We start from the raw sequence: 22,862 nt of genomic DNA on the forward strand, positions 1-22,862 counted from the left end.
CTCTGCAGTGACAGGTTTAGGATCCAAAGTGAGGACCAGAGCTCTGCAGTGACAGGTTTAGGATCCAAAGTGAGGACCAGAACTCTGCAGGGACAGGTTTAGGCCCCAAAGTGAAGAGCAGACCTCTGAATGAACAGGTTTAAGACCCAAAAGTGAGGACCAGAACTCTGCAGTGACAGGTTTAGGATCCAAAGTGAGGACCAGAGCTCTGCAGTGACAGGTTTAGGATCCAAAGTGAGGACCAGAGCTCTGCAGTGACAGGTTTAGGATCCAAAGTGAGGACTAGAACTCTGCAGGGACAGGTTTAGAACCCAAAATGAGGACCAGAACTCTGCAGTGACAGGTTTAGGATCCAAAGTGAGGACCAGAACTCTGCAGTGACAGGTTTAGGATCCAAAGTGAGGACTAGAACTCTGCAGTGAAAGGTTTAGGACCCAAAGTGAGGACCAGAACTCTGCAAAGATATGTTTAGGACCCAAAGTGAAGAGCAGAACTCTGAAAGGACAGGTTTAAAACCCAAGGTGAGGACCAGAACTCTGCAGTGATAGGTTTAGGACCCAAAGTGAGGACCAGAACTCTGCAGTGACAGGTTTAGGATCCAAAGTGAGGACCAGAGCTCTGCAGTGACAGGTTTAGGATCCAAAGTGAAGAGCAGAACTCTGAAAGGACAGGTTTAGAACCCAAAATGAGGACCAGAACTCTGCAGTGATAGGTTTAAGACCCAAAGTGAGGACCAGAACTCTGCAAGGATATGTTTAGGACCCAAAGTGAAGAGCAGACCTCTGAAATGACAGTTTTAAGACCCAACGTGAGGACCAGAACTCTGCAGGGACAGGTTTAGGACCCAAAGTGAGGACTAGAACTCTGCAGTGACAGGTTTAGGACCCAAAGTGAGGACTAGAACTGCAGTGACAGGTTTAGGACCCAAAGTGAGGACCAGAACTCTGCAGTGACAGGTTTAGGACACAAAGTAAAGAGCAGAACTCTGCAAGGACAGGTTTAGGACCCAAAGTGAGGACTAGAACTCTGCAGTGACAGGTTTAGGACCCAAAGTGAGGACTAGAACTCTGCAGGGACAGGTTTAGGACCCAAAGTGAGGACTAGAACTCTGCAGTGACAGGTTTAGGACCCAAAGTGAGGACTAGAACTCTGCAGGGACAGGTTTAGGACCCAAAGTGAGGACTAGAACTCTGCAGTGACAGGTTTAGGACCCAAAGTGAAGAGCAGAACTCTGCGGGGACAGGTTTAGGACCTTTACCTCCATACTAGCTTCAAACAGCGTCATGGCGTTGATGATGACAGCATGATGGAAGTCATCATGAGTATCTGCAGGAAGCTGAAGGATGTCTCCACGGTGATGCTCCATCACATACGCCTCAAACACTCGACCAATCAGAGCCTCCTGTTCTGGACTAATCATCATGATGGACTTCCTGCCAGGTCAGAGATGAGTAAGTGTTTATTCTGGGTCTGATGCCTGTAACATTTAAACAACATTTTCTTCTGGTATCACAGTTTCTTCAGTTGCAGCCTCACGTTAAAATATTTCACCTTGATGTTTGTCTTCTGTGGACTCAATCTGACCTGAGAATCACTAAGGACCCTTGGGAAAGGTCTTTAATCCCCTAGTTGCTCCCGGTGTGTAGTGAGCACTTTGTATGGCAGCACCCTGACATCGGGGTGAATGTGAAGCATTACTGTAAAGCACTTTGAGCATCTTATACAGATGGAAAAGCATTAAATAAATGCAGTCAGTTTACCTCACTGCATGGTGTTGCCAGGTTAGCTCATTATAAGCATTTGTTCCCTTTTTTTTAATTTGCCAAAACCAGGGGTCAAAGCTCCACCCACTACTAATTAACTGCCAGGTCTGCTCAGCCAATCCAGAGCAAGAAAACACCAGACTCGGCCGCAGCAGGGCGGACGCCCCCCGACTCCTAAACGTTTCTGGACATCATATTTTCCAAAATACAGCCGCTTCTTCTCTCCATTAAAACAAATAAAATAGCCTGTTCTAGATGCCAAATATCTTCAACTGTCTCGATGTTCGGCAGAGACATTCCTGCAGACACTGTATTCTTATTTCCAACATTACATTTTTTTCGTATTTATAACAACTGGAATTTCATAAATAACTGTAATAAAAAGTTGAATCATTTATTTCTTCTGAGCTTGCTGTTGTTTGTAATCTGGCAACACAGGAACAAGAAACTTAAGCGGATTTCTTGAAAGGCAGCAGTTATTGTGTTCATGAAGTGAGAACGAAGGAGTCAGAGTCATAGTTTTGTTGGGTTTAACAATAATAAACCACTGACTGACCTACAGACGCGCCGTCAGTTCTTTTCTTCCTCCGTCACTTTGGCGGGTTAAACTGTGTCCGAGTGAACCCTCAGTTCTGCCTCACAGGTTGTGACTCGGCTGTGCCGCTCTCTTAATTAACGGGCTCTTCATTAATTTAATGCTAACTACTTTCCCATTACAATCAAACTCTCAGCACACAGAACCAAGCACAAGTCCAATCCTGTTAAAACTGTTTAATACGGCAGAAAATCAGCCTGTACAACCAAACACGGGGCAATAAAACTCTTCACACACCAACATCCTGCTGTCGGATTTTCAACGTAAAAGCCTGATTTCGTTAACTTTTTTTTTTTTTTTGAGGGTAACTCTTCATAACTCTATTTTAGGTTTTTGCAATGCTGAAATATCAAATATGTTGATGGCGTAATGTAGTTTTTTCTACATTGAAGCGTTTTCTCATATTTAAAGATGGCTGAGAGACAAATCATCAGCTGTATTTACTTTGTACTTCAAACCCCATGATGCACTGCTTCACAAATATATTTTCTTTTTTTTTCTGCCTTATATATCTGGAAGAACCTTTAGGGTTTTCAGTTCATGTTTTGTGTCCATGTGGGCAACAGCCCATCATTTGAATGCTTTTGGAGCTTTTAACCATGAAAACAAGAACCTGCTATGTACAGATTTGGGCCAAAATGTGATCAAAGCACCATCACCCTAAACTGGAAACAATATGGTGCCGGTCAGTCCAAACCACCACCAACATGGTATCAGTTCAGATCCCGTCACCAGTCAAATCAAATCAAATCAAATTTTTTTTATATAGCGCCAAATCACAACAAACAGTTGCCCCAAGGCGCTTTATATTGTAAGGCAAGGCCATACAATAATTATGTAAAACCCCAACGGTCAAAACGACCCCCTGTGAGCAAGCACTTGGCGACAGTGGGAAGGAAAAACTCCCTTTTAACAGGAAGAAACCTCCAGCAGAACCAGGCTCAGGGAGGGGCAGTCTTCTGCTGGGACTGGTTGGGGCTGAGGGAGAGAACCAGGAAAAAGACATGCTGTGGAGGGGAGCAGAGATCGATCACTAATGATTAAATGCAGAGTGGTGCATACAGAGCAAAAAGAGAAAGAAACTGGGGAACCCCCCCAGCAGTCTACGTCTATAGCAGCATAACTAAGGGATGGTTCAGGGTCACCTGATCCAGCCCTAACTATAAGCTTTAGCAAAAAGGAAAGTTTTAAGCCTAATCTTAAAAGTAGAGAGGGTGTCTGTCTCCCTGATCTGAATTGGGAGCTGGTTCCACAGGAGAGGAGCCTGAAAGCTGAAGGCTCTGCCTCCCATTCTACTCTTACAAACCCTAGGAACTACAAGTAAGCCTGCAGTCTGAGAGCGAAGCGCTCTATTGGGGTGATATGGTACTACGAGGTCCCTAAGATAAGATGGGACCTGATTATTCAAAACCTTATAAGTAAGAAGAAGAATTTTAAATTCTATTCTAGAATTAACAGGAAGCCAATGAAGAGAGGCCAATATGGGTGAGATATGCTCTCTCCTTCTAGTCCCCGTCAGTACTCTAGCTGCAGCATTTTGAATTAACTGAAGGCTTTTCAGGGAACTTTTAGGACAACCTGATAATAATGAATTACAATAGTCCAGCCTAGAGGAAATAAATGCATGAATTAGTTTTCAGCATCACACTGAGACAAGACCTTTCTAATTTTAGAGATATTGCGCAAATGCAAAAAAGCAGTCCTACATATTTGTTTAATATGCACTTTGAATGACATATCCTGATCAAAAATGACTCCAAGATTTCTCACAGTATTACTAGAGGTCAGGGTAATGCCATCCAGAGTAAGGATCTGGTTAGACACCATGTTTCTAAGATTTGTGGGGCCAAGTACAATAACTTCAGTTTTATCTGAGTTTAAAAGCAGGAAATTAGAGGTCATCCATGTCTTTATGTCTGTAAGACAATCCTGCAGTTTAGCTAATTGGTGTGTGTCCTCTGGCTTCATGGATAGATAAAGCTGGGTATCATCTGCGTAACAATGAAAATTTAAGCAATACCGTCTAATAATACTGCCTAAGGGAAACATGTATAAAGTGAATAAAATTGGTCCTAGCACAGAACCTTGTGGAACTCCATAATTAACTTTAGTCTGTGAAGAAGATTCCCCATTTACATGAACAAATTGTAATCTATTAGACAAATATGATTCAAACCACCGCAGCACAGTGCCTTTAATACCTATGGCATGCTCTAATCTCTGTAATAAAATTTTATGGTCAACAGTATCAAAAGCAGCACTGAGGTCTAACAGAACAAGCACAGAGATGAGTCCACTGTCCGAGGCCATAAGAAGATCATTTGTAACCTTCACTAATGCTGTTTCTGTACTATGATGAATTCTAAAACCTGACTGAAACTCTTCAAATAGACCATTCCTCTGCAGATGATCAGTTAGCTGTTTTACAACTACCCTTTCAAGAATTTTTGAGAGAAAAGGAAGGTTGGAGATTGGCCTATAATTAGCTAAGATAGCTGGGTCAAGTGATGGCTTTTTAAGTAATGGTTTAATTACTGCCACCTTAAAAGCCTGTGGTACATAGCCAACTAACAAAGATAGATTGATCATATTTAAGATCGAAGCATTAAATAATGGTAGGGCTTCCTTGAGCAGCCTGGTAGGAATGGGGTCTAATAAACATGTTGATGGTTTGGATGAAGTAACTAATGAAAATAACTCAGACAGAACAATCGGAGAGAAAGAGTCTAACCAAATACCGGCATCACTGAAAGCAGCCAAAGATAACGATACGTCTGTGTGCTCGGGCTTCCTCTCACATCCATACCAGTCGGTGTTACTTCTTGTTGCTGTGCACATACAACAGATCTGAGGACAGGCGCTGCAGTCCACCGTCACGATGACGTCATTCACTGATAATTATCATCTGAACATCAAGTTTCAGAAAACACAAAATAATCCAAAAGAAAAGAAAACCACAACCAAACTTTATTGAAGTGTTAAACTGCATAAGTTGAATTTATCAGCAACAAAGAAGCAGATTAGACTTCAGAACCAAAATGAGCGCTAAAATGAAGTTTATCTTCCTTTAATTTGGGCTACAATGATCCGAAAATTTAATGTTTCCAGAAAAACAAGTGACAATGACCGGTGCGAGTCGGACCAACGAGATACAGTGTTTAAGAACTCACCACATGACATAAACCTTCATCTTATTCTGAAATCCCAGGTGCTCCTGCTGCTTTAGATGAAAGAGCAGAATTCATTTTTTCCTTTGATGTAATTTGCAAACGGGACACTCGAACCTTCGTGTATAACAGGAAGTGTGAAGACGTCGTCCTTTTTTGTCCGTTTTTGCAAACACACACGACCTCCATCTGTGCGACGCAACATGAACAGCGATCAAAGTGCTGAGAGGAGTTCAGACAGAAAAACATGATCAGTGCCGCTTTATGACATCATAAAGTGTGAAAGACCTCAGGCATTACACAACTAAAAATGACACACACACAGGAACAGGAAGTTTAAAGGACATTTGAATATCTGCTTTGAATGAGAAACACCTTTAAATCATCACATCAAAGAGTCGTGTGTGCGATTTTCTCCAAGAATCCCTGCTGCGCCGTGTGATGACCCACATTAAAACTCTGCCACCTTGTCACTGGAAGAGCTTGATGACATCACACAGCTGTAAAGTTAAGGGGATTATCTTCTTTAAAAAAGGTCACTCCTCTGCTCCACGTGGACTTTGAACCCAACCGTCCCCACAGTTTGTCACGAGACAATTTGGGAAACAAAGTCCACAGGCAGTGACCACGGGGTTAAAGACAACAGAAGACTTCCAGGCTCCTCCATTAGGCCACGCCTCTAGTGGGAGGCCTCCTTCTGCACGGGCTGTGAAGACGTTTCCTCTGAGGCCGTCTCAGCAGAGGTCCCAGTGTCGCCGTTCTCTGCTCCCTGATTCAGAGACATCTTCTCCATAGCTGCAGGGCGGACAAACATTCACACAAAAACACGTCAGATGAAGAGCACTGCCATGACAACTAATCACAACACAGTGGGCGGAGGAGGGAATGACACACCGCTGCCGCCACATCAAGGTTATACTGCAACAGAAGAATTACACGTGTCGTATGTTATCTTGTCAACATGAACACGGGGCCACGGAGTGGACACGTCTGCGTAAAGACCAATCAACAGCAGGTCTGAACGTCACAGATTTTTATGACATCATAAGGCCAGAGTGCAAAAGCCATCAAAGGCAAAGCCTGGAGGCTGTTCCAGGAAACAACTGAAAAACCCACCAAAAATCTGCTTGCCAGCTTTGTGGTGTGTTTTATACACAGACAGATGTGATGACGTGTCCTCTGTCCTCCTCTGGAGGCCCTCAGTGGTTCTGTTTTGTTGTTCTTTGCCTACTATTTGTCAGCAAGATATTGAAAAATGAGATGAAGAGATTTCACAGACATTTGGGGTGGAGATCAGCTCCGGTAGAAGGGGCGGAGCTTGCATTTGAGCTCAAATGCACACTGCTTTGACCCTGATTACTCACCAAGGAGATTATAATCTGACTGTAACTAGGGTCCAAGAGCAAATCCTGACCTCGGATTACAGGATCAACAGTCAGCAATTAACAGTAAAATTAGGCTGTAAAAAGCAGGAGAAGTGATCAATAACCAGCTGACAATCAAACAGACGGTCAGACCGCTACGAGCGCTTGTCCACGACAAAGAAGATCAGAATCAAATTTATTGATCTGGTGTCATTGGTGCATAAACAACAATAAAAAAAAAGGAAAAAAAATACTTCTGTAATAAGTAAAAGAGTCAAATATGCAAATAGACAAAACTATGTTCACTGTCAAATAAATATAACGTAGTGGAATGGGGCTGTGCAAAGGTATGTGTGCCTGTACAGTGTGTGTGTGTGTGTGTGTGTGTGGGAGGGGGATTATTTACAAGTCTAGATGAGAAATTTAGGACAACCAGGACACTTCCTGCCTCAGACAGGTTTGGGACCCACAGACCTTGCAGTGAAGCTGTGCTGCTGCCAGGTGGTGCTGTGCCGCTGTCTTCCAGTTCATCCAGGTAGAGTCGGTAGCGATGTCCGCTGTCATCTTCATACTCCACATTATCATCATCGCTGTCCACCTCCGGAGCCACGTACACCACCTCGAACTCGATCTGTCCTCGCTGACACAGACACTCTGAATAAGTCCTGAGACTCAGACCCGGAGCTGGCGGACAGCTTCACGTCCTTCATACCTGCTGTGACAGGATGGTGACCGCCTCTTTGTGTTTGGCGTCTCGCAGATTGATGTTGTTGACAGAGAGGATAGCGTCTCCGACATGCAGCCCTCCACATCTGTCTGCCGGCTGACCGGGATGGATCTCCGAAATCAGGATGGGAACACCGTGCTCCTTCCCGCCCTGACGACCACAACAACAGCATCAAGATCATCAAGAACGACAGACGACCGCTAACATGACACTTTATGTTTGACCTCAAAGTGGCAAACGGACAAAGTCCACAGAAAATCACTGATGGAAAGATGGACGTGGACCTCACTGCGCAGTGCGTCCCTCAGTGCAGAACTACGTTAGCAGAACATGCTGCATCGCTGATGGTGTTTGATAAAAGACAAGTGAAATTTAAGGAGACCAGCACGTATCTGAACAACAGAGAAACACAACACAGCAGCACCGTGGCTTAGTGGTTAGCACTGTTGCCTCACAGCAAGAAGGTCATGGGTTTGATTCCCACCTGTGTCCTCTCTGTGTGGCGTCTGCGTGTTCTCCCCATGTTTGCGTGCATTCCCTCTGGGTGCTCGGGCTTCCTCTCACATCCAAAGACATGCAGGTTAGACGGACTGGAAACTTGAAATTGTCTGTAGGTGTGAATGTGTTTGTTTGTCTGTATGTGACCCAGTGACAGACTGGTGTCCTGGCCAGGGTGAACCCGCCTCATGACTGCTAGTATAGGCTCCAGCTCCCCGCAACCCTTAACTGCAGTAAGCGATTGAAGATGAGTGAAAAAAAAAAAAAAACTAAAAAAAAAACTGAGCACTTTCAAGTTTCACATCTTTTAATCTTGCAACAAAATCATAATAATTTAGATTTAGGCTGTTAGTGACCATCCGGTGATCTGCCGGGATTACTGTGTGCACTTCCGTGACCGGTCTCAACATTCGCAACAAGCAGCTAGGGCTATGCCCAAACCTTTTTGACATACTCACCATACACATACACATACTAGTGTGCTTCAATGTGCTCTTAACTTATACAAAACTTGCCCATAATTTACTAGGCGTACACCAGCCAGTGTTTTTAATATGGTCAGCATACATTGGATAAATCATCAAGGTGTGACAGGCCTGTCAATGCATGTGCACATCCATTAGTCATAAACACAGTCTGTAAACCACAGTGTCTGCTAGAAGCTCAGCTTTGTGCAGATGTATAGGTGTTGTCATCGATATAACTGTGAAAAAGCTAAGAAATACATCTGTGTGATCAGGTAGCCCGAAAAACAGCAGAGAGTTCCGCATGCATGTTCACGGCGGGAGCTATAATGGGGTTAAAACAGCATGCTGCTCCAGTAGACAGCAGACTCCACACACAGCAAGATACAAAATCTGACAGACTCTCTCAAACTAAAATTAACAAAGCCTACCAGCTTCACTGAGGAGAACAAAATGCAAAAGGACAAAATGGAACAGAGCACTCACCCACTTGCAGAATGATTTCTGAGATTAAATATGTAAAGTCCACTCCACCAAAGAATTCCTCATGGATGAATCCCATGTGATTGCCAGCTGGAGAATAATGTCTAGGTCCACGCTATCAAAGGGGTCCCGACTGGCATCATCACACACAGATAGCACACAATTGCCAACTGGAGAACCATGTCCAGGTTCACATCATCCTACTGTGGACAGATATTCTCCATGGTTCCACTGCGATTAAGCCCACCTCTGTGCGCGGGGGCTGAGCACAGCCACAAGCCTGAGACATTTTCCCATTGTGGCCCTGATTTAGAAGAAGGAAAAAAGGATAAGGGCTGAAAACTGCAGTGGCCTCATTTATCAAGTGTTTGTACGATTTGTGCTTAAACTGTGCAGACAAGCATTTCTACACAAAGTCTGTAATTTACCAACTTGGACGTGGAAAGCGTTGAAATTCACGCACAGCTCTACGCACGGGTCTACGCACAGTATCTAGTGGTAGAACAGGAGAACTGCAAGTCTGTGCGCCTGCATCCACAAATGTTCATGTCCTGGAATTATGAATAAGTAAACAATTCGCTTTCCATCAAAGTGCATCGAAGTGAAGAACAAGTTATAACCACAATCAAATACACCACAAATTTGCCATTTGTGGTGGTGAGAAACACGACCAGCAGACGGACGTTTTGTGACCATGTCTGGTTACCTGTCGGCATTTCTGAATGCAAATGACCACGAACGTGCACACGTGCTTGCGAACATGTTGGATTTATCAACAGCTGACAGGTGTGAACAGTGTGCACCTCTTTCATGAACACAGGATTCACTGTACTGACACACAACATTTTGTTTGGATGATGGCGTTTAGAACGTTTCCAACGAACCCTTTGCTCAACAAGGGTCCTGGATTCTTCTTTGATGCTGCACTTCCTGTTGCCATGTCTGGCACATGTGGGGAAGTATGAAGATAAACACACACATAAGTGATGAGCAGCAGCGCAGAAATAAAAGTCGGGCTGTGGGACGTGAACCAAACCAAGCTGGAACCCTGGATCCACAAAATAAGCCAATCAGCGCTCTGTAGACTGTCTTCTGAAATGACACCCAGAAAAATAAAATACACGTACCAAGAGTTCGGAAAGAGAAGAACTTCCCCCTCCCCCACATGTTCTGTGTCTGACATACCAATAAATGGAGGTGAAGGTTTCCAGGACTTTGTGTTTGAGTTTGTTCATGTTTGTTGTAGATGTTCTGCACCAAACTAAAACATAATCTGCTTCGTACCGTGATGGAGATGCCCAGACCCTCATGATCCTCTTTGTTCAGCACCACCTTTCTGATGGGACCCACCCCCTGAGTCTTCTTCAGTGTGTTTGGGTCCTGAAACCACATCAAGACAGGAGACACAAACATGATGTTGAACAGTTTCAATGAGACCTGTGAGTGAGTGAACTTAGATCACAGGACCCCACCAGGGTCATTACAATACAGAGCACTAACTCAGTGGGCGCGTGTCACAGTCCCTAATACAGAGCACTAACTCAGTGGGCGCGTGTCACAGTCCCTAATACAGAGCACTAACTCAGTGGGCGCGTGTCACAGTCCCTAATAGAGCACTAACTCAGTGGGCGCGTCTCACAGTCCCTAATACAGAGCACTAACTCAGTGGGCGCGTGTCACAGTCCCTAATAGAGCACTAACTCAGTGGGCGCGTCTCACAGTCCCTAATACAGAGCACTAACTCAGTGGGCGCGTGTCACAGTCCCTAATACAGAGCACTAACTCAGTGGGCGCGTGTCACAGTCCCTAATAGAGCACTAACTCAGTGGGCGCGTGTCACAGTCCCTAATACAGAGCACTAACTCAGTGGGCGCGTGTCACAGTCCCTAATAGAGCACTAACTCAGTGGGCGCGTCTCACAGTCCCTAATACAGAGCACTAACTCAGTGGGCGCGTGTCACAGTCCCTAATAGAGCACTAACTCAGTGGGCGCGTCTCACAGTCCCTAATACAGAGCACTAACTCAGTGGGCGCGTGTCACAGTCCCTAATACAGAGCACTAACTCAGTGGGCGCGTCTCACAGTCCCTAATAGAGCACTAACTCAGTGGGCGCGTCTCACAGTCCCTAATACAGAGCACTAACTCAGTGGGTGCGTGTCACAGTCCCTAATAGAGCACTAACTCAGTGGGCGCGTGTCACAGTCCCTAATACAGAGCACTAACTCAGTGGGCGCGTGTCACAGTCCCTAATACAGAGCACTAACTCAGTGGGCGCGTGTCACAGTCCCTAATACAGAGCACTAACTCAGTGGGCGCGTGTCACAGTCCCTAATACAGAGCACTAACTCAGTGGGCGCGTGTCACAGTCCCTAATAGAGCACTAACTCAGTGGGCGCGTCTCACAGTCCCTAATACAGAGCACTAACTCAGTGGGCGCGTGTCACAGTCCCTAATAGAGCACTAACTCAGTGGGCGCGTCTCACAGTCCCTAATACAGAGCACTAACTCAGTGGGCGCGTCCCACAGTCCCTAATACAGAGCACTAACTCAGTGGGCGCGTCTCACAGTCCCTAATACAGAGACTAACTCAGTGGGCGCGTCTCACAGTCCCTAATACAGAGCACTAACTCAGTGGGCGCGTCCCACAGTCCCTAATACAGAGCACTAACTCAGTGGGCGCGTCTCACAGTCCCTAATACAGAGCACTAACTCAGTGGGCGCGTCTCACAGTCCCTAATACAGAGCACTAACTCAGTGGGCGCGTCTCACAGTCCCTAATACAGAGCACTAACTCAGTGGGCGCGTCTCACTGTCCCTAATACAGAGCACTAACTCAGTGGGCGCGTCTCACAGTCCCTAATACAGAGCACTAACTCAGTGGGCGCGTCCCACAGTCCCTAATACAGAGCACTAACTCAGTGGGCGCGTCCCACAGTCCCTAATACAGAGCACTAACTCAGTGGGCGCGTCTCACAGTCCCTAATACAGAGCACTAACTCAGTGGGCGCGTCTCACTGTCCCTAATACAGAGCACTAACTCAGTGGGCGCGTCCCACAGTCCCTAATACAGAGCACTAACTCAGTGGGCGCGTCTCACAGTCCCTAATACAGAGCACTAACTCAGTGGGCGCGTCTCACTGTCCCTAATACAGAGCACTAACTCAGTGGGCGCGTCTCACAGTCCCTAATACAGAGCACTAACTCAGTGGGCGCGTCTCACAGTCCCTAATACAGAGCACTAACTCAGTGGGCGCGTCTCACTGTCCCTAATACAGAGCACTAACTCAGTGGGCGCGTCTCACAGTCCCTAATACAGAGCACTAACTCAGTGGGCGCGTCTCACAGTCCCTAATACAGAGCACTAACTCAGTGGGCGCGTCTCACTGTCCCTAATACAGAGCACTAACTCAGTGGGCGCGTCTCACAGTCCCTAATACAGAGCACTAACTCAGTGGGCGCGTCTCACAGTCCCTAATACAGAGCACTAACTCAGTGGGCGCGTCTCACTGTCCCTAATACAGAGACTAACTCAGTGGGCGCGTCCCTAATAAATAAATCCTGCTTTACTTTTCATGTCTACTGCCACACGTCTGGATCACTGCATGTTGAATTTAATTTACAGCAGTGGGCAGGGCGCAAAAAGACAGAAGCTCTGACTCGTTGGTTTGTGATGGCCTGTGATTCTATTCAGAAGCGTTAGCAGTGATTAAACTCAAAACTGGTCTGTCAGTAGCTGACACTGTACCGGAGTCAATACTAAAAGTCAGTGGTGAGCCGTAGCTTCTGCTAAATTTATTTATTTTTTTAGTGGTTTATCGTTTTAGTGTTATAAAAGCTAACTTTCTGTTAGCAGATTTGCGGTTATCGAAGCTAACTTTTTGGTTAGCTGTGCCCACCACTGCCCTCAGCCAAGCATTAGTGCCCACCTGACTAAAGAGTAGTTATACCTGTGCTGTAGAAACCCACCCCATCATGCACAAAAGACTTCTGTCTCATGGCTCTCACTCCAGCACTGATGAAGTTCTTTAAATGGCATACAGCATACAGAGAAAACAAATCCAAATCCAAAGGCTCCTCTTCATCGATTTCAGCTCTGCCTTCAACACCATCATTCCACATGTAATTTCACACTCACATGTCCCACAGGAGAGGGAAGAGGCTTCTTGGAGTCGTTGCGACCGCGGCACGCTCTGATGACGGTCTTGTGGCGATGAAGGTGAATCTCTGCCTCCAGCTGGTTCCACAGCTTGTCATGTGCTGGACCTTTCATGTCCCGGCCCAGTAACTGGATCTGCTGCACTCTGGAACATTAACGCAGAGATCCTGCCGTCAGCTGGAGCAGCCTGAGCTCCAAGAGTTACCCTACAGTCACATTAGCTACAAGCAACAGCGGCAAAGCGACGGCTTACCCTTCATTTTCAATCACAGTAGGCAGTTGCTCTGCTGCCAACTAGGCGGGCCCAAAATAGACCAGAAGTTTATGCTATGCAAATGCTGAGCAATGTGACACATCGACTGCAAAAACGAATGAACAGGCAGCGTGACATCAGCTGGTTGTTCACTCACATAGAATAACTCAAGATGGTGGAATATGCTTTGAAACAGCTTACTTCTACACAAATGTAATGTTTCTCATAGATTTTGTAAAGGTTAGTGAGAAATAACCACTTCTAAAACTAAAAACTCTGTTTTTGCAACCAGATAACACCTCTGAAGGGATTTACAGACATCCTATGGGGACAGTAGCGCGCAAGTCACAGGAACATCCATCAAGTGACAGGCTAACTGCATGTCACCGTCATTTGTAGCTCATGTGACCGTAAAGAGAATCTTATGATGGCAAGGTGACATAACCATCAGCATAAGCAAGACACCAGAATTCATGGGAGTGCTGCTGCTGTACGACTGAAGCAACTTTTGATACATTTGACCACTGCAGTCTTCTGGGGAGAAAACTGAGAACAACTTGATGAATGACCTGACAAGTGAGATCACAGGTATGAAAATGACAGAAACACCCACATGTATTTTCTAACATTAGATCCAAATTGTTTCCAGTGAAGTATGGGGTCCCTCATGGTTCTGTTTTAGGTACACTTTTGTGTGTTGATGCTGCACCAGTTTCTCAAGTAGTATGTAACCACGGGATTGACCTTCAATGTTATGCTGATGACCTGCATATCTACAATCTACGTCAGGAAAGTCCATCGCCCAGAAGTCCTGGAGGTTTGCCTGAGTGAAGTGAAAAACTGGATGCGCTCTAATTTTTTTGGCTCTTTAGAAGAAAGTAAGGCTTCGTAGGAAAAGAATCACAATTAATCAAACTCCACATTCTCCTCTAACAGCTTTAGCTCTGGGTTCCTTGTGTCTCTGACCTGCCAGCCAGTTCTTTGTCCAGATACTTGGCAGCCAATCGGGCCCCATACACCTCAGCCTGCAGTACAGCCATGTGCCTGCGGAGGGCCTCATTTTCCTTCTTGAACAGTCTCACTTCTGCATCCAGCCTGGCCTTGGCTATGTTCTCTTTCTTCTTGGCCTCCAGCTCCTGTTCCTGATGCAGATGCATAAACAACACAATAAGAACCAACAAGATGAGAGAGAGTTTCAAACCTGCTGACACCACAAGGCCCTGCCTCCTCCAGATAGAGTATGACAGTATTAACCACACCGGTACCACTGTAATAATGAAATGAATCCATATGATTGATGTTTAACTTAGGTCAGGTCTGGAAGCGTCCACAGCTGCTGCACATTAACAAGTTCACCAACCTACAGTTCTGGTCCATCTGCATCTCCTGAGAGGATCTCAATGTTCAAAGAAAAGCGTCACATGGCTGATGTTCCTCATCACCGCGTCCCAAAGTCATCGCTCATTCCAGCAGATTTCCAGACAGACCAGCAGAGGTTTGAGGAGAATAATCATCATCTGCACATTATAGATCTCTGACATTGTAAAGGACATTAAATCTCCTACTTGAATGGTCAATGTGCTAACAACACAGGCTTTTGAAGACCTGAGGTCACCACTAGGATCCAGGTCAAGACGCAGTAGACATGTGCTTCCAGCTGCACAGGCCCTAGAATGTTCTCGCATTGCTGTGGTCACCTGAGCACCACAGTGCTGTCCGCTCTCATGTGGTTCTGAACTGGTTAAATGATTTTACAGTGGCTGGAGTGAGAATCCTGCTGGGAGATGAACCTAACCAACATGCACATTCCACATATAGAGGGTTTTCAATCACGTGACCGATTTGCTGCAGGACAGGTGCCGTCTCCATTCTGGATTACAAGGAGGCTGACGCGTGATAGAAAAATGGAGAGATTGTCCGGTTATTACGAGGCTTTAAATCCTTGAGATAAAGCTATTTATCGTGATCGATGTGTAGCAGCTGGTTCAGTGGATCCGTATCTTGTACCAGATAGTGAATTGATGTAACGAACTGGCCGACAGTGTCACACTGCGATATTGTGAACTAGGAAGCTGCCGACCAGATCAGCCTCGCCGGCCTCCTGCAGAGCATCATAGCGGAGCTCTGAAAGCGGAGGTCGTCTTGAAGTCCTGAGCGATTTCTCTCACCAGGCGCTGGAAGGGCAGCTTGTGGATCAGCAGCTTGGTGCTCGAGGACCACAATGTAAATAAGCATCCGTATTGGAAGCATTCTTGTGTTATCCTTGGCAGTATTTTTATGTATCTTATATAATTTTATTGCAGAATAAAATAAAATAAAATTCTGGTAACAGTGGCTTTCTGTTAGCAGCGGATCTCTCTCAGCACCACGGTGCCGTGAGGCTTCTTCACACCGACGTTGAAGCTTCTGCAATTGTTCGCCAAATGCACGTAGCGTAACACAGCGGCCACCGCGTCATAATCCAGAATAGCTGCGGGACACAAAATGACGTGACCGATACGTCACATGAAAACCCTCTATAAAGGAAGTGGAGCATTTGAATAAGAACTGTCGCTTCTCAAGTATCAAATAGACTTTATTAGCCCCCCAGGGGCAATTCGTGGTGCAGCCAGCAGTAGAACACATTTGGACATACATAGACATAACATGATCTAAAATACAGCATAAAAACTCACCATGAAAACTCACCACACAGTAAACATAATAACTCAATAATAACAAAACCTAGTTAAAAACCACTCATGTGCTAGTGTTTAAAAATCTAATAACAATAGGAATAAAGGAGTTCTTATACCTATTGGTCTTAAATTTCTTAGACATAAATCTACGACCAGATGGAAGCATTGCAAACTCAGGGTACAGGGGGTGACTGGAATCGTCCATGATCAACCTCACCTTCTTAATTGATCTGTTTTTATATATAGATGGCAGGTCGTTTAAGGAAACGCCAGCAATCTTGTTGCACTCATTTACAATACGATCCAGACGGTTTTTGTTTTTCAATTTAAAAACCCATACCAACAGATAAAAGAAAAGGTAAGAACAGATTCAATAAAACAGGAATAAAACATCTTCATAAAAGTACTGCCCACATTAAAATGCCTGAGTTTACGGTAAAAATGCATGCGCTGGTGAGCTTTCTTACATACCTGGTCAATCTGGTGCTCAAAGGTTATCCACTGTCAATAAAGGTTCCAAGGTACTTATAGTTCTGTACAACTTCCACAGCCAGTCCATTAATAACTACAGGAGAAATGTCACCCTGCTTTTTCCTAAAATCATTTAACATCTCTTTAGTTTTGTTCACGTTGATATCTAAAAAGGATGACTTACACCAGCTGATAAAATCTGACACCACAGGGCCGTGGTTCTGGTTTGAAAGTTGACCCTCAAACTCCCTCTTACAGTGATGTGAGCGGCCCTTAAAAACAAAAACTGAAGGTGCTGCTGCATATTTCTCAGTCTCATTTTCTTGCTCATTTTAGTCATAAAAACCATATTTCCCATATTGGTAAGATGACAGAACTATAATCCACAGTCTGTCACATGGATTAGAACACGGTGTTATCACTGTTTGATAAAAACCACATTTTCACATTGGACTGTTCCTGTTCGCTCTCTACATTTATCTAAACATTTGACTTCAGCAATTTGTGCTTTTACCACAACTGATATTGTCTTAAACTAAAATATGATACAAGTGAAGCTGCACTCGCTCTTCATTAAATCACCAATATCACTTTTAGTTCTCAGGACACTGATGTGGGTTTAAATGAGATTCTTATTCACTTCTATAAATGATTTTTGCGTCCAGTGCTGACGGCAGCATTTCTGAGAAACTCACAACTTCGCATTCGCTCAAACAACGTTTGGGTGCAAAATGACACAGACGTTTTCATATCAATATCTGATGTCTACGAGCACATTAAATATTTAGCATATTTTAATTCACATTATTTCACTTCCGTGTAACAGAAGAAACCATAAAATGCAGATTTAGCAAGTTAACATATCCCGTTTCCATGGAGACCGTTTGAAGTAAAACTTTGATTTGTGTGAAATAACAATAACATTTGGTCCTGGTTCAAATAGATTTAAATACTCTCTATTATAGAGTGAAATCAGCTCGACCATCTGGTCAAATCACATTTTTTCCAACTCCAATAAGAGTCATTGACAGCATGACAGAGTTGATTTTACCCTGTGATGGAGTATATTTAACTCTATTTGGGTCCAAATGTTATCCTGGCAGAGTACATTTTACTCTGCAAACTTTACTGTGTATAACTGAAGACTAATAAAAGTTGGGTCGGCGTTGTGGTTCTTTTGGTCGAACCAGCAACATTTGAATTTATTCCAGATGAACTTTAAATCGTCTCCTTGAAGCCAAACAGCGTTTCATTGTTTTGTTTGTCCTTTCAACACAATACATGAAAACCTGAGACTTAATGTCTGCTGTGACGGTTTACAAATAAGAACATCATGAAATCAGACCAAACTAAATCTGACATGGGCCACGAAAACAAAAATAACCTGGAAACGTTCACCACAGAAGTAAATACCCGGATTTCTGGGAATTCCCAAAAATCCACCATCACTGCTCTTTAAAAAAAACAAAAAAAAAACAAAACACACAAGCAGACAGTCATGCAGGTCCTGGTGTGCAGAGTCCTCACGGGCCTGTCTCTAACTGATCTTTCCTCTCAACACTTCTTGTTCTTCATCTTTTTTGAACAGTTGGTGTTGAGCTCGTATGGTTACACAGGACGTGCACTCACTGAAGTGAGACTCCACTTTGTCATGACTCTTGCCTGACCTCAGTTTGACCTTTGACACGATTAATCACTGCATGGTGATATTTAGTCACTTCTGGTTTGGTTGTCACACCTCAGACCAATAAGAACCATTACAGTGCGTCTTATGTAATATCATTATGTAAATGCTGTGCAGTAAATATGGAATGCCTCAGGATTTTGTTCTTGGTCTTTTGTTATTTTCCCTTCATTTAGCACGTTGTGGTCTGTTCAAGTGTAGAATAAGCTCTCACAGTGATGCTGATGATGCAGCTAATGTCTCTGGCATCAAGAACTTACAGGACTGACTGGGTGGAGTCAAAACTGCATGTCATATGATGTCCTGTTTATCAGTTCAGAAACATCGGAGATGATGCTCCATGAAATCATCAATGTGATCAATTCAAGGTTTCATTGGATACTAGTATGATTTATCAAAGTGACAAAGCTAAAGACCTCAATGTGACCTTTGACCCCTCCTTGTTCTTGACCTGGATAATCAAGAAACCATAAAAAAAAAAAAGTCTTTTTATAGAAAGTGGCAAAGATTTGACCCATTCAGTCCACAGCTGATACAGACTTTGATTTATGGAGTGCAATGAGATTAATTACTTTCTGATGGGGAAGTGCTGAACGTGAAGTACTCTGCAGCTTTTGTAGTATTTAAACAGCGCAGTACTGCTGTGCAGTAGTGCTGTAGTTTGTCCTACTGCTGCTGAACAGGGACACAATCCACAAAGTACTTCTATGAACTCATTCAAGATACGTCCAAGAAGAAGCGGCTGCTTTTTCCATCCTCAGTGCATAATGTGATGACATCCCATTTCTGCCTTATATTTAGCTTTAAACTGTATTACGTCTGGGTGCAGGAGTCAGGTTCAGCTCACCAGTCTGGCTTTGATGGAGTCAGAGTCCTCAGTCTGGTCCTGTTGAGCGTGGAGCTGCAGCTGAAGAGCATGAAGCTGCAGAAGCTGGTCATGGACCTCTCGCTCCACCACCGCTCGCTCGGCCTGAGCCTCTGTCAGCTCGGAGCGCAGATCCACCAGCTGAGCCTGCAGAGGACACAGACCTCAGTCCTCCGTCCACCACAAGTTTATTTAACGTCAACGTCATTTCAATCGTCCGAAAAACATTAAACCAGACATAGACTGAAAGATGACAGACGGGGTGGGGGTGGGGTTTTGTAGGGTGACTGAAATCATTATTAGGCTGTCAGCCATGTTTGTAGTCCAGGACATGGCAACATAAGGGGCATTGTGAGATCACCAAAAGCACCGCAAAGACCTCACAGTGGAACAGCTTCAATCATCTTGGATATTTTTGACACGGTCCGAGTTTCAGATGAAAGTTTACACAAACTGACCAAACTCCACTTGAAAATGAACATTTTTGAGGCCAAAATCATTTTCTTTGTAATCAGTTATGTTTGTTATTAAATTTTAATAAGTACCTCAAAATCAAAACAAACAAAAAGGACGATGCCATTTTCACCATCCGATGAAAATCCACAATTATCTTTGAAGACACAATCTTAAACACTTTCTGTGCTTCCAAAGTATTTAACTATTTTTCAAACTCTACTGCAATCATTAAATACTTCACGCAGAAAACAAAGAGAGAAACTTTAACGTGATTGGCTCAAAAGTCTGAGGTCACATGACGTCTACCACAGCTTCTCACACCCTGCAGTGGGTCATAGCATGAAACAGAGAAACCTGGACCTTTAGCCCATAACCTGAACCATTACCCCATAACCTGAACCTTTAGCCCATAACCCGAACCTTCAGCCCCATAACCCGAACCTTCACTCCATAACCCGAACCTTTACCCATAACCCGAACCTTTACCCCATAACCTGAACCTTTAGCCCATAACCTGAACCTTTACCCCATAACCCGAACCTTTACCCCCATAACCTGAACCTTTACCCCATAACCCGAACCTTTACCCCATAACCCGAACCTTTACCCCCATAACCTGAACCTTTAGCCCATAACCTGAACCTTTACCCCATAATCTGAACCTTTACTTCCATAATTTGAACCTGTACCCCAACCTGAACTAGGGATGCACCGATGCCACTTTTTCCCAGACTGAGTACAAGTACGAGAACTTAAATTTCTGTAGTCACTGATACAGAGTACCAATACAAATACTTAATGATACATGACAGTTTTATGATGACTTTGAAAACATGTTTTATTCATCAGTTATTCCTTACTTTTTGAGTGTAACTGCTCCCAATACCATTAGCTTCATTTCACTGCCAGCACAACAGTGATCATCTGCTGACTGTTGTTGTGTTAATAGTATGAATGGCCAAACATTTTCTAATTGTCAAACAAGCGGTGTTCGATGTTCATATGTGTCACCTGGAAGAGTGACACAGACATGTCCTCTGGCGCTCCATCCACAGGACAAGTGTGTCGGGCTGAGCACATGCCAGCAGATGTGGACATGATGAGACGAGTGAACTGCTTCTCATTCATGTCATTTCATGACCGTACATCTGTGACCATGGGTCATCGTGAGAGGAACAGGCGGATCATATTTGTACTGGGTGCTTGATCAGAGGGATTGAATATAATGTGATGTTTTTATATGGTGTGTATTTTTTATTTTTTTTAAATACTTCCATGTCTTTCCTGATATCAGGCAGTTTCCTGCACCTTTCACAAGCCAGTGATAGTAGCTAAGTGGTAAAGTTTCTGACTGGCACTCAGAGCTTTTGGAAAGCGTGGGTTCGAATCCCGTGGATGACATGTATTTTTTATTAGAATTATTATTATTTTCACAGCAGCTGCGCGGTGTGGTTACACATTGCATAGCTGCTCGCACTGTATTCCCGCATGCACTACAACTGTTGCAACATGTATTTTTAATTTTTTTTTCTTCACAGCAGCTGCTGTGACTGACTTTCGAGTCAAACTCTCTTCACCCAAAGCGATCAAAAAGAATAATGTGATTATTAACCATCAGATGACAAAGTAAAACCTCTTAAATCATTCTCTGACATGACGCATGCGCAGTGAAGGTGGGGGGGGGATTTTTTAGGGGGGGTCGTTCTGACTGTGACACCTGGTTCACACGCGGACTGGTGTGTAGAGGATCGCTCAGATTCGGGGAGTGATGAGACCCTGACACCGGAAGCTCGGTACTGACCCGGTTCGGGTCCCGGTACTGACCTCCAGCTTGTGGTTGAGCTGGAAGACGGTCTGGGTTTTGTGGCACAGTTGGGCGAAGCAGGAACTCAGGCTGGTCATCTTCTGGCGGCCCTCGTAGGTGATGTCCACCTGATCCGGATCGATCTCTCCCAGCAGCAGGTCCACGTCCACGAAGGCCTTATCGAACTCTTTCTCCAGAACCTCCAGCCAGCGGAACATGGACATCCCGGGCCCCAGACCCGGCTCCCGGCCCGACGAAGCGGACATGGCGAACGAAGGCGAGGACCGAAACTACAGAAGAAAACCGCAAAAAGACATTTTCGATCCAAAAACACTGACGGGAAAATCCAGACCAGGAAGTCGGTCACCCACGCAGACAGAACCAATGGATCACATAACGTCGATCGACTTCTTCAGCTGCTACCGTCCACCGTGAGAGCACACAGCGCCCCCTGCTGCACATGCAGCAGAACAACTTTAAAATTACGACATGGTGGGATCGTGTCCCACAGCAAAGAAGCTCATGGGGTCGATTCCCCTCAGGGGTTCACTCTGGACCCTCTCACGCCATATAACCACTGGCACAGGCTCCGCCCCCTGTGACCCTTAGTTGGAGTGAGCAGTTGAAGATAAGATGAATGAGTGAATGAGTGAGTGAGTGAATTGGAAATATAATTTTAATAGAAATATAACAATCAACCAATAATTACCAATAGAAACACTCATAAAACTTTAAACGTCTGTATCACAAGATTGAAATTTCAAATCAAATCATAAGTTTGAGTGAATTATTGATCAATCAATCAATCAATCAATTTTTTTTTTATATAGCGCCAAATCACAACAAACAGTTGCCCCAAGGCGCTTTATATTGTAATATGTATGTATGTAATGTATTATATTATATTGTAAAACGACCCCCTGTGAGCAAGCACTTGGCTACAGTGGGAAGGAAAAACTCCCTTTTACAGGAAGAAAACCTCCAGCAGAACCAGGCTCAGGGAGGGGCAGTCTTCTGCTGGGACTGGTTGGGGCTGAGGGAGAGAACCAGGAAAAAGACATGCTGTGGAGGGGAGCAGAGATCGATCACTAATGATTAAATGCAGAGTGGTGCATACAGAGCAAAAGAGAAAGAAACACTCAGTGCATCATGGGAACCCCCCAGCAGTCTACGTCTATAGCAGCATAACTAAGGGATGGTTCAGGGTCACCTGATCCAGCCCTAACTATAAGCTTTAGCAAAAAGGAAAGTTTTAAGCCTAATCTTAAAAGTAGAGAGGGTGTCTGTCTCCCTGATCTGAATTGGGAGCTGGTTCCACAGGAGAGGAGCCTGAAAGCTGAAGGCTCTGCCTCCCATTCTACTCTTACAAACCCTAGGAACTACAAGTAAGCCTGCAGTCTGAGAGCGAAGCGCTCTATTGGGGTGATATGGTA

The 22,862-nt window shown here is 44.6% G+C and overlaps 2 protein-coding genes across 3 annotated transcripts in view; both read right to left on the bottom strand.

Moving 5' to 3' along the window:
* Window positions 1-1,582, bottom strand: part of mcm9 (minichromosome maintenance 9 homologous recombination repair factor) — a 59,797-nt gene extending 58,215 nt beyond the window's left edge. The window contains exons 1-2 of the mRNA XM_034162787.1: window positions 1,552-1,582; window positions 1,259-1,433 (exon numbers count right to left, since the gene is read on the bottom strand). Coding sequence (XP_034018678.1) covers window positions 1,259-1,423 — 165 coding nt within the window. The 5' untranslated portion in view covers window positions 1,424-1,433; window positions 1,552-1,582. The remainder of the gene's footprint in view (window positions 1-1,258; window positions 1,434-1,551) is intronic.
* A 3,727-nt stretch (window positions 1,583-5,309) lies between these two features.
* On the bottom strand, window positions 5,310-21,827 carry LOC117503092 (Golgi-associated PDZ and coiled-coil motif-containing protein-like). Of its 2 annotated transcripts, XM_034162265.1 has the most exons (9): window positions 21,450-21,827; window positions 19,152-19,316; window positions 14,438-14,613; window positions 13,198-13,363; window positions 10,346-10,441; window positions 7,602-7,766; window positions 7,364-7,529; window positions 6,161-6,320; window positions 5,310-6,129 (listed from the first exon to the last, which is right to left on the bottom strand). In XM_034162265.1, the coding sequence occupies exons 1-8, from the start codon at window positions 21,693-21,695 to the stop codon at window positions 6,205-6,207; spliced, it is 1,296 nt and encodes a 431-aa protein (XP_034018156.1). In that variant the 5' UTR covers window positions 21,696-21,827; the 3' UTR covers window positions 5,310-6,129; window positions 6,161-6,204. The 2 variants fall into 2 exon arrangements, with proteins under 2 accessions (XP_034018156.1, XP_034018155.1); XM_034162264.1 differs by having other exon boundaries at window positions 5,310-6,320.
* Window positions 21,828-22,862: the final 1,035 nt, after the last annotated feature.

This window comes from Thalassophryne amazonica, chromosome 21 (assembly GCF_902500255.1).
Source record: "Thalassophryne amazonica chromosome 21, fThaAma1.1, whole genome shotgun sequence".
Taxonomy (NCBI): Eukaryota; Metazoa; Chordata; class Actinopteri; order Batrachoidiformes; family Batrachoididae; genus Thalassophryne; species Thalassophryne amazonica.

Excerpts from the sequence above, each read along its gene's own strand:
- LOC117503092 (XM_034162265.1), bottom strand. The coding sequence starts at position 21,695 with ATGTCCGCTTCGTCGGGCCGGGAGCCGGGTCTGGGGCCCGGGATGTCC. Across the intron at positions 19,317-21,449 it reads AGCTCAACCACAAGCTGGAG|GCTCAGCTGGTGGATCTGCG; the intron begins GTCAGTACCGGG and ends TGTCCTCTGCAG. Across the intron at positions 7,530-7,601 it reads TCACCATCCTGTCACAGCAG|CGAGGACAGATCGAGTTCGA; the intron begins GTATGAAGGACG and ends TGTCTGTGTCAG.